General features: G+C 37.4%; 1 protein-coding gene across 1 annotated transcript; it reads left to right on the top strand.

Annotated features, from left to right (window-relative positions):
- The first annotated feature begins 425 nt into the window (after window positions 1-425).
- LOC114280943 (potassium transporter 8) lies at window positions 426-11,260 on the top strand. The gene is given in 8 exon segments (XM_028223349.2): window positions 426-901; window positions 1,001-1,487; window positions 1,662-1,715; window positions 3,819-4,079; window positions 4,161-4,213; window positions 9,432-9,555; window positions 9,695-9,949; window positions 10,081-11,260. Coding segments are annotated over 8 exon segments (2,307 nt in total). The 5' UTR covers window positions 426-862; the 3' UTR covers window positions 11,115-11,260.
- Window positions 11,261-12,114: the final 854 nt, after the last annotated feature.

Raw genomic sequence — 12,114 nt, 5'->3', positions numbered from 1 at the left:
GAATCCGCCCAAGTTACACCCCTAATTTTACATAAGAAAACATCTCTCTCTCTCTCTCTCTAGTTTAGAGCATCTCCAATGCACTAGGCATATAATACTTGTTAGTTAAAATGCCTAGTGTGATTCACTTTTTTCAATTTCAATGCACTAGGCATATGATTAGGCATTTTGGCTCAACTCATATTCACTAGTTACATGTACCTAGCCTTCAACGCTAGGCAAAATGTATTTAATCATTAGGATCATTTCCCTCCATCTTTGTTGTTGACGTGACATTCTATAAAATTAATAGTATTTGGATAAATGACTAAAATAAAGAGCATGGTTTGAGTAAAAATATAAAACAGTTGATAGGCGAAATAAAATATATACTTTATAGTAATATTTAGATAGATAAAATGCCTACTACCATTAGAGATGCACTTATATTCTTATTTTACATAAGAAAATATCTCTCTCTCTATAGTTTATGTTCTTATTTTACATAAGAAAATATCTCCCCCTCTCTCTCTCTCTCTCTCTCTCTCTCTCTCTCTCGTTTATGTTCTTATTTGCATACACCCAACCACACTCGCACGCTCAACATTATATTCTATATTTAGAACCCACTCACTCCAACACTCCTCTCTTTTTACTTGTAGTTGTTCTTGAGAAGTCACCATTGGTGGGTTGTTGAATTTCTTTCCACACTCACAAGACAAAACGTACTACAATTATTTTAATCTTCAAAATTTGTATCTTCTTCTTGGATTGTCTGAACTGGGGATGGTGTTCACCCATCTGGGTCCTCTTCATTTCTCTTTAAATTGATGCAATAATGGGGTTTCCATTTCCATTCTTCTTCTGAGACAGCCCTGTAACGATGGATCTTGAAGGATTGAACCGTAACAATCCAATCAAGGTGAGACACGTGGGACTCCATGTTGAAAAACCCATCTTCAAAATCACATCTTTTTCTCGTAATAATATAACCCTTCTCTTTGTTTCCAATTTGTTGCAGAAACAATCATGGAAGACAGTCTTGACCCTGGCTTATCAGAGCTTGGGGGTTGTTTATGGAGACTTAAGCACTTCACCTTTGTATGTATACAAAAGCACTTTTGCAGAAGACATTCAACATTCAGAGTCTAATGAGGAGATATATGGGGTTTTGTCCTTTGTGTTCTGGACATTAACTCTGATTCCACTGCTTAAATATGTGTTTATTGTGCTTAGAGCTGATGACAATGGTGAGGGTGGGACCTTTGCTCTGTACTCATTGCTATGCCGCCATGCCCGAGTCTGTACTTTGCCCAATTGCCAGCTTGCCGATGAGGATCTATCAGAGTACAAGAAAGATGGATTTTTATCCACCAATAAGGGTTTTGGTTCCAGCGTAAGATTGACATTGGAGAAGCATGGAGTACTTAAAAGGGTTTTGCTTGCTTTGGCTTTGATTGGAACTTGTATGGTCATTGGGGATGGAGTCCTTACACCTGCGATTTCCGGTATGTGATTTTAAAAATGAAGTGTATCGTATAGATTCAAATTTAGTGCGTCGCGAACTACACTCACAATGAATTTAGCCTATATATTTCAATTTTGGACTTTTATGTGCATTAATTGTTCCTACTTGGGATGTTAATAACTAGGAATTGTTTGATTTTGGTTGTATGGTTCAGTGTTTTCTGCGGTTTCTGGGCTAGAACTTTCAACGTCGAAAGAGCAACATCAGTGTAAGACTCTTTTACCTATTAGCCAATTCATTCTTTGTTTGGTATGACAATCAATTATAATTATAATGTTTGAAGAGACTAAAATAATTTTTAATTACCTCCGGTTTTGGGCTACTTCATGGATCTGCTAGCTGAGTGGGTTAAAATTATCTTAACAAATTTGTCAACTTCTTCTTACGACAAGTAATTGATTTTTCCAAAGCTTGATATGATAATGCCACCAACACCACGTTGTTAGGCGGTTCCACTTATTTGTGCCCCTTTCTCCTTATATTTGTTTAGGGTCTTTGTGTGTTTGGTGGGTATTCTTTTTTGGTGTCTTTGTTGGGTTTGTCTAGTTTGTTAGGCTTATCGTACGCTTTTATGACTCTGTTGTATTTTTTTAATAGATGGGTGTTGTGTTTGATATAATTTTTTAGTAATATTTGTAATTTATTTCATACCAATTAGAAAAAATGGAAAGCCAGATATGCGGTTTAGAGATGGGGATGATATAGTGTGGGAATTTTCTTTGGCATTTGCAATGTATGTGATGCAAATCATGGTTAGGCATCAAAATCTTGATTTTCACATCAAAATCTTGATCTGTACTGTTATATATTCACAAGTTGGACTTTTTTTGAAATCTAGAATTTTTCTATGGACATGCAGTAGGTGGACGAAGAGAGAGCACCAAATCGTGATAAACATGCATTATTGTGGGCCCTTCCTAATATAACTGAGACAAAAGACGCCGCTTTAATCAAAGTCAAATCACTATCAACCAAATAAAATAAAGTTAGGTCATTAGCCTGTGGCAGACCAAAGTTGATAGCATCCTATTTATTATAAAGTAAATAGATGACTTTGAGACTAATTAAGAAGAATTTAAATGCAAATTAAAAGTTTAAGTGGATAACATTCTATATTTGTAATAAGGAAAAAAAATGTGGAACAGTGGAATACTCTAGTGCAATCAATATAGTTGGATCTCAAGTGGCAATAATGAAGCATACCCATCATTAGACTGGTCATCAAGTTATGCTGTAATGATGATTGGAGTCCCCTTGAGGCAAACACAACAAACTATCATTAGATAAGTAGACAATTTGGTAACGGTAAAGCTTTGCCACAATTGTTAATGTCGAAATCACTTTAGTGGATCATAAATTTTTTGCTTTATTTTTTTAAGCATTGTATTCGATGAATACTTGATTGCAGTCATTATCATGGTTGCTCAATCAACTAGTATAAGCACCTTCGAAGCCACTGTGGACAATTCTTGAAGGCATCGGATCTATATTTTTTTTTTGCAAATATACGCACTAGTTTCATGCATCTCTTATCTGATCCAAATCACATGTGCAATCATATATGCTCACCTTGCTTTTCACAAATTTCACTCTCTTATCACCTATATGTTTCCATGTATGGTCTACTTTATTAATGGAAAATTATTTACCAGACGTATTTCATCATTTCATTAACTAAATTCCTTTGGGTAACCTTGGTAATTCATGTTAGAAAATAAACTGTACATGGTTCATCTTGATTCTTGAATTTTACTTGTAATCTTCAAGGTTCTCGGTCTAACAAGACAGATCTGAACCAGGAGACAATGTTCTTCAGTTGGGCCACTTTTAGATCTCCATTCACTTGTGTAATTAGTGTTTAAAATAAATACACTATAACTCATTGAAATAATATTACACAGTGTTTCCCTAGACCAGAAGAGTCTTAATTGTATAATTATTTCAATGGACAGTAAGATGATATTGGAGTCCCAGACCTTAAGAAGAGATCTAGTCAATTAAGGCTCTATAGAACCATTTATTCTCTATAATAATTGTCAGTATTTAACAATCATATTAGAGATGAATGTTTCTGCTAGTATTTAAATTCTCTCACATTTTCACAATTCACCTTTAAAAAGGTTGCATGAGAACTCCTAAAAATATAAAAACATCTTCTAGATTTTTTTAAAACTGCAAAATCTTATTTTTGTCCCTACAAAACCTATATCAATTTGAATCAGTCTCTCAATGCTTGCTGAACTTTTCTTATATTACTAAAAAGTAGATTTGGTGATATTCTGTTTGATTATTTTGTTCAATAATTCTGCAGATGTAGAAGTCCCAGTTGCTTGTGTCATACTGGTATTCTTGTTTGCCCTCCAACATTACGGGACACACCGAGTAGGATTCCTTTTTGCACCAATTGTTATAACGTGGCTTTTATGCATCAGTGCCATTGGTGTATACAATATTGTCCACTGGAATCCCCATGTTTACAAAGCACTCTCTCCTTACTACATGTACAAGTTTTTGAAGAAGACCCAAAAGGATGGTTGGATGTCCTTGGGTGGGATTTTGTTGTGTATAACAGGTAAACGAGTAAAGTGAAGTGTGCTCTTTCCCATTTGCCCAAGAAGCATATTTCCTTCATATACTATGTGTTTATTTACAGGTTCCGAAGCTATGTTTGCTGATCTTGGACATTTTTCACAGTTGTCTATCAAGGTAAACTCTACTTAGTAATGTTTTCTGTTGATTACTGGAGTGCCTTAATCTTTGTGAGATGGGACTTTGTGAGAATATTTTGTGTAACTTACGACTATTATGTAAATATGGAATTAGGTTACTATGTAATTGTGGAATGCTATGTAAATATGGAATTAGGTTTGTATTTTCTATTCTAGATTAGGGTTAGGATTCCTATAAATATTGGTTGTAATCTTTGTATTATTTACAAGTTGAATATACAATTCATTCATAAATACTTACATGGTATCAGAGTTTGGTTCGAAACCCTAGCTTGCAGAGTTGAAACCCTAGTAGCCGTAACCTCTCTGTTCAGCCGTAGCCTCTCTGTTATGTCGCAACCCATCGGTTATAAATCGCGATCAATCATCGCGCCTGCTTCATCGTGTCTCTCTCAGTCCTCATCGGCTTCATCTCGGTTCATCATCGCGACTCCCTCTCGCGATTATCTGACTCTGGTTCTCTCTCTCTTTGTGGCTCTCTCTCGCGACTCTGGTTCTCTCTATCTCTTTCTCTGTGATTTGTTGTTAATGCTATTAAAATCCTTATTCTTGTTTGGCCCATTTATTAAGTTATTAGTATACTTGGCTCACTTATTAAGTTATTAGTATACTTTGACCCATTAATCTTTAGTTTATTACAATAACGGACACCAAAATTCAAGCCATCAGATGTAAACTCACTGGTGCCAATTATACTTATTGGGTTAGTGTTATGAAGAATTTCCTTCTTGGTCAGAAAAAATGGGGTTATGTTTCTGGTTCTGTTCTTCGTCCATTAGACCCAATACAAGAAGGATATTTGACTTCTTGTGACACTTGGGATTGTGATAATGTCCAAGTTCTGACCTAGTTTTATGATTGTATTGGAATGATGTTTTCCAAATACAGTACTACTAAAAAGGTGTGGGACTATTTATTGGGTGTGTATCAACAGTCCAACTTTGCCAAACAGTATGAGTTGGAAACAACGATTTAGAGTGCTTGTCAGCGGGATCAATCTATTCAGGACTTTTACATTGAGATGACAGGTCTCTGGGATCAGTTGGCTCTCATGGAACCATCTAGTCTCAAGGCACTAAACGCTTATGTTGAGTTTCGGGAGCAAGGTTGTTTGGTGCAGTTCTTAACGGCTCTCTCCCCTTAGTATGAGGCTATCTGTGGTGGCATTTTTCATCGGTCTCCTCTCTCCTCTGTAGATGCTATTGTTTGTGAGCTCCTCTCTGAGGAAACCCGTCTTAAGACAGCTAGTCAGACTCTGTTTCCTTCAGTCTTCTCAGCATAGCCACCCCTATTGGCGACTCCATCTGCTTCTCAGCCTCAGTCTTCTGCCAAGCCCAAAAAGGGGCCCTTAGCATCAGATGAGTGTGCTTTCTACCATCAAAAGGGTCATTGGAAGTACAACTGTCCCAAGAAGAGCCGTCAGTCTGCTCAGTCATCTCAGCCACAGTTCTAAGGTCCTGTTTTGAGTACTTTTGCCCTTTTGCTGGTTATACTGCATCTGCTCCGGCTTCTGATCCTGACTTAGCTTCCTTGAGTGCCCAGATTGCCCAATTTCAGCATCTTTGGTCCACCTCTCAATCATCTTCCTTTGCCTCTGCTCTCACCTCTCTTTATTCAGGTTTGCTTGGGTCCTTTTTAGGTATTCCTTCCTCTGTCTGGCTTTTTGATTCTAGTGTCTTTCATCATATGACTCCTCACCTTTCCTTACTCCAAAACTATATTTCCCCTCCTGTTCCTATTATTCTTAATACTGCTAATGGGTTTGGTATGTCTATCCTATCTATTGGGTCTATTTTACCCTCTACCCTTTCTGCTGTTACTATTCTCTCTGTTCTTTATGTTTCTCAACTGTCTATTAGCTTGCTTTCTATCAGTCAGCTTGATGCTTCTGGTTTTTGATGTTATCTTTTCTTCTTTTGTCTGTTGTGTACGAGATCGAGTGTCCAAGAAGCAGATTGGGACCGGCCGCAGAGTTGGAGATCTCTATGTAGTAGAAAGCCTACATCTTCCTCTGTCTACCTCTCCTGTTGCACTTGCATCTTTTCAGTTAGATTCTAAGTCGAGTCAGTTTTATTTATGGAATTCTTGTTTAGGTCATTTGTCTGTTGATCGTTTGCGGTCTTTAACTTAATTAGGATTGTTAGGTAAAGTTTCTCCTAGTCAAATTAATGAGTGTCGAGGATGTAAACTTGTTAAAATGACAGCTTCACTTTTTAATAACAGTACTTCTATTTCTGCTTGCCCTTTTTCTCTTGTCTATACTGATGTTTGGGGCCCTTATCCTGTTCTCACTAAAGGGGTTCTGCGTACTATGTGTCATTTATTAATAATTGTACCCGCTATACTTGAATTTATCTTATGACTCATAAATCTGATTTCTATCAGATATATTGTACCTTTTAGTCTATGATCACTATACAGTTTGGGGCCACAATTAAAATACTTCGATCTGATTTGGGTAGGGAATACTTTAAAACTGAATTCTATGAGTATTTGGCCAACTTGGGCACCATTCACCAAACCTCCTGTACTGATACCCCTGCCCAAAATGGTCGTGCTGAGCGTAAACACCGTCATCTCCTTGAGACAGCTCGATCTCTCCTTTTCTCTGCCTCTGTTCCGGCACCATTCTGGGGTGAGGCAGTTCTTACCGTTGCTTTCCTCCTTAATCGCATGCCGACTCCCCTACTCTCCGGTTAATCCCCTTATAAGGTTCTGTATTCCCAACCTCCCAATTATTCTCTCCTGCGTGTTTTTGGGTCTGCTTGTTTTGTCCTCATTTCCCGTAAAGATCGGACCAAACTCAGTGCCTGGTCTATCTTGTGTCTTTTTGGGCTACAGTCTTACTCAGAAAGGCTACTGCTATTACGACTCTGTCTCTCGTTGCCTTTATGTCTCACCAATTGTCTCTACTCTTGTTGCTGCTCCTTCTGTTTCTGACGACTTTGATCCTGCTATACACCGTTATCCTCCTCGTGCGCGTCGTCCTCTAAACAAGTTGGGTTGGTCTAATTCATGTTTTTCTGTTTCCTATCGTACTTTTTTGTCTGTTATTCACTCTTTTTCAGAACCTTAGTCTTACAAGGAGGCCTGTTAGGATCCTTATTGGGTTCAAGCTATGGAGGATGAGTTATCTGCTTTACAGAAAACTAGTACTTGGGAGTTGGTTTCTTTGCCTGTTGGTAAGAATCTGGTTGGTTACAAATGGGTCTACAAAGTCAAGATTCATTCTGATAGTTCTCTTGAGTGCAACAAAGCTCGTTTGGTTGCCAAGGTTTCTCACAGGAGTATGGTATTGATTATGAGGAGATATTTGCTTCTGTTGCCAAGATGACTATTGTTCTGATCTCTATCACTGTTGTTCGTTCTTAGCCTCTTTATTAGATGGATGTTAAGAATATTTTTCTTAATGGCCATCTCATGAGGAGGTTTACATCCGTCCTCCCCCTGGCCTTCACCATTCCTCTGAATAGGTTTGTCACCTTCGGTGTACTCTATATGGTCTAAAACAGTCTCCTCCTGCTTGGTATGATTGCTTTCAGACTGCTGTTATCGAGCTTGGGTTTCATCCTTCTGCTTTCGACTATGCTTTGTTTCTGAGACATACCTCGACTGGTTTTGTTGCTCTCTTACTCTATGTGGATAATATGATCCTTATTGGTTCTGACTCTTCTGTTATCTTTGAGGTCAAGCAGCATCTCTTCCGCACCTTCGAAACGAAGGATCTGGGTCTATTGCGGTATTTTCTTGGTATTGAGGTTACCTCTTCTCTAAAAGGCTACTTTCTGTCTCAGGCCAAGTATGTTAATGAGGTTATTCACAGTGCCGATCTTACTGATACTAAGGTTTCTGATACACCTATTGAGCTTAATATGAAGCTCAACTCTACTGATGGTGTTCCTCTGCATGATCCCACGATCTATCGCGAGCTTGTGGGCTGTTTAGTTTATTTGACTGTCACTCGCCCTGATCTTGCTTATATTGTTCATGTGGTTAGTCAGTTCGTTTCTGCTCCTCGCTCTATCAATTGGGCTGCTTTGGTTTGCATTCTTCGCTATCTCCGGGGTACCATCTTTCAGGGTTTACTATTGTCCTCTACTTCCTCTTTAGACTTGGTGGCCTATGCTGATGCTGATTGGGCTGGTGATCGTAAGTCCACCTCTGGTTTCTGTGTGTTTCTTGGCGATTCCTTGATCTCCTGGAAAAGCAAGAAACAAACTGTTGTTACTCGCTTTACTGCCAAAGCTAAGTACCGTGCTATGACTCATGCTACTGCTGAGCTTATTTGGCTTCGTTGCCTTCTCTCTGATTTGGATATCCCTCAGTCTTTTCCGACCTCTCTATTATGAAAACCGCAGTGCTATTCAGTTTGCTCACAATACTGTCTTCCATGAACAGACGAAACACATTAAGATTGATGGTCACTTTGTCCGACAGTATCTACAGTCTGGCTCTCTCTTGTTTCCTTTCGTCTCCTCGGCTTTGCAACTTGTGGATTTCTTCATCAAGACTCACACTATCACTCGGTTTCAGTTTTTTCTTAGCAAACTCTCAATATTTTCTGCTCAAACACCTTGAGTTTGAGCGGGAGTGTGAGAATATTTTGTATAACTTACGACTATTATGTAAATATGGAATTATGTTGCTATGTAATTATGGAATGCTATGTAAATATGGAATTAGGCTTGTATTTCCTATTCTAGATTAGAGTTAGGATTCCTATAAATATTAGTTGTAATCTTTGTAGTATTTACAAGTTGAATATACAATTCATTTAGAAATACTTACAGTAGATATAAATGATTTTGAGGCCTATGCTAGAAGTCTTGACCTTACAAAAGTATGCATATAATTTGACTTAATCGGCAATCATCTCTCTCTCTCTCTCGCTTAGTTGCGTAGTGGTGGTCTTCATATTTCAGCATGTACTTCTAGTTAAAATTTATCGCTCATATTAAGCTGAAGACTCTTCATTTCCTAGTTGAGGTTTTCATTTTGTCTTGAATTTGTTGGTTACACTACTTGATGTACTTTTCACTAGAAGTTAAATCACTTCAAGAACAAACACATTAAAACAGAAACAACTACTGTTATTTTCTTCATTTGCCGAGAGGTATCATTCAAAGTGAATAGGTTACTTGGTTCAGGAATGCTCAAAATCAGAATGTCAATTTTTCATTTAATTGTTATTGCAGATTGCATTCACCTTTGTGGTTTACCCATCCTTGATCCTAGCATATATGGGGCAAGCTGCTTATCTTTCCAGGCATCATTCTAATGAAAGTTACTACCGGATTGGATTCTATGTATCAGTACCTGGTGGGTACTAATTGTTCCTTCTTTTTCTTTCTTTCTTTTCATATTTTGCTTGGCATATCTCACAGATACAAAGGGCAAAAATCCAAGAATTTTTTTAATTTGAGTGTTTTCTAATAGAAGTATTCATCTTCTATGTCAGAGAAAATCTGATGGCCTGTTCTGGGAATAGCCATACTCGCAGCAGTTGTGGGAAGCCAAGCCATCATCACCGGGACTTTCTCTATCATCAAACAGTGTTCTGCCCTGGGTTGTTTTCCAAAGGTCAAAATAGTCCACACATCATCCAAAATACATGGCCAAATTTACATTCCGCTCATCAACTGGACTTTAATGATGCTGTGCTTGGCTGTTACTATTGGTTTCAGAAACACGAAACACATAAGCAACGCATCAGGTACTAAAAATGTTCTTTGCCTATACAAGTAGGCTATCAGAATTTGGTTTAACAATTGTTTGAATCTTATGAATTTTATCAGTTTTTAGTCATGAATCATGATCTTTAATACAACTTCTTTTCTGGAGCAGGTTTGGCAGTTATAACTGTCATGTTGGTAACGACCTGCCTAATGTCTCTTGTTATCATCCTCTGCTGGCACAGAAATGTTTTCCTAGCCCTTTGCTTCATATTCTTCTTCGGTTCCATAGAAGCGCTCTACTTCTCAGCTTCACTCATGAAGTTCCTTGAAGGGGCTTGGGTGCCTGTTGCTCTCGCCTTCATCTTTCTAGCAATCATGTACGTTTGGCACCATGGCACGCTCAAGAAATATAAGTTCGATGTTCAAAACAAGGTTTCCATCAACTGGCTACTCGGGTTAGGTCCAAATCTTGGAATTGTTCGGGTCCGTGGCATTGGCTTAATACACACCGAGCTTGTATCCGGAATCCCAGCCATTTTCTCTCATTTCGTCACCAATCTCCCTGCTTTCCACCAAGTTTTAATCTTCCTCTGCGTCAAATCTGTCCCGGTGCCTCACGTTAGACCTGAGGAAAGGTTCCTCGTGGGAAGAATCTGCCCAAGAGAGTACCGAATTTATAGATGCATTGCACGGTATGGTTATCGTGACATTCACAAAGACGACGTGGAGTTTGAAAAAGACTTGGTTTTTAGTATTGCTGAGTTTATCCGGTCAGAGAATCCAGAATACAATGTAGATTTGGAGGGTGACGAAAAAATGACTGTTGTTGGAACTGCCTCAACAAATCTAGAAGGTATAAAGATGTGCGAAGAAGACGTAGACCCAGATTTTTCAGAAGAACCGAGGGAGATAAGATCCCCAGAATTTCCAAGGAAGAGAGTGAGGTTTGTTTTGCCAGAGAGTCCTCAGATGAACATAACCGCGAGAAAGGAGCTGCAGGAACTGATGGAAGCGAGGGAGGCGGGGATGGCATTTATAATGGGGCATTGTTACGTGAGGGCAAAGAGGGGATCGAATTTGATTCAGAGAATTGTGATTAATATAGGATATGATTTCTTGAGGAGGAACTTTCGGGATCCAATGCATGCATTGAGAGTTCCTCATGCAACTACTCTAGAGGTAGGGATGATCTACCATGTCTAGCTTAGTTTTGATGATTATAGAGTATAGTTATGTATTCTGTTCAAAAAACAAGAGTATAGTTATGTATTCAATTTGTGTTTCTTTTTCTGCTACTGTAAATGATAGAGAGGCTTTTTGTGCTATGCTAATCCAGTGTATTTTAATTAGTTGCTTCGTTTGGGTATTGGTTTTTTCGCTTTTTAGTTATTTTAGTTTGGGGTTAAAATATCTTATTTGGAATGAGTTTTTTTATTTTTTTGACTTTCGTGAAAAAAAAAATGAAATAATTATAATTTGAATATAATATTCTGTCTTACTAATTTTTTAGTTTATTTTATCTTTTTGTGGCTAAAATAGTCAAAAAAAACTCTCAACTCTTACATGCCAAACAAGCACTTTATTTGGATAAATTACACTAACACTCCCTAAGGTTTCTGTTTAAGACAGATTCTCTCCTCACGTTTGAAAAATTACACTTATCTCTTTGTCAAATTAAAATGACATATTTATTTTTAACCTTTATACATATAAAATAATAAAATAATACTTATATTTTTTTCATGTCGCTACAAAAAATTAAGGTTTTAGAGACCAAAATTTAAGGACAAAATTATTTTTTTGGCACCAAATATTTTTGTTGCGAAAAGTGTCGTCATTATATTTTTAGCAATGAAAATTAGACATTAATGATGAATTATTATTCTTTTGGAGCCAATTTTTTGTCTCAAAAAATAAATCATTTTGAGACTAAATTATTTTGTCTCTAAAAATCTATTTATTAGTGACATTTTCAAAATTGTCGCTAAACACCTTGTTTTTTATATTTCAGGACGACATTTTAGCGACTATTCTCGTGACGATGGAAATTGGACTCTAAATGTCTTTTGCAACAAAATTTTTACTTTTAGAGATCAAAATATTTAGTCTCTAAAATCCTTATATGTTGTAGTGTGTTATTTTAAGGGAAATAACAATTATCTTTTTTTGTTTAACTCACACAAAAAATTGAGTTTTTTTTTTC

The sequence above is a fragment of the Camellia sinensis genome, chromosome 4 (assembly GCF_055761805.1).
Source record: "Camellia sinensis isolate YWXY chromosome 4, ASM5576180v1, whole genome shotgun sequence".
NCBI lineage: Eukaryota > Viridiplantae > Streptophyta > Magnoliopsida > Ericales > Theaceae > Camellia > Camellia sinensis.
This window is presented reverse-complemented; position numbering and strand designations above follow the sequence as displayed.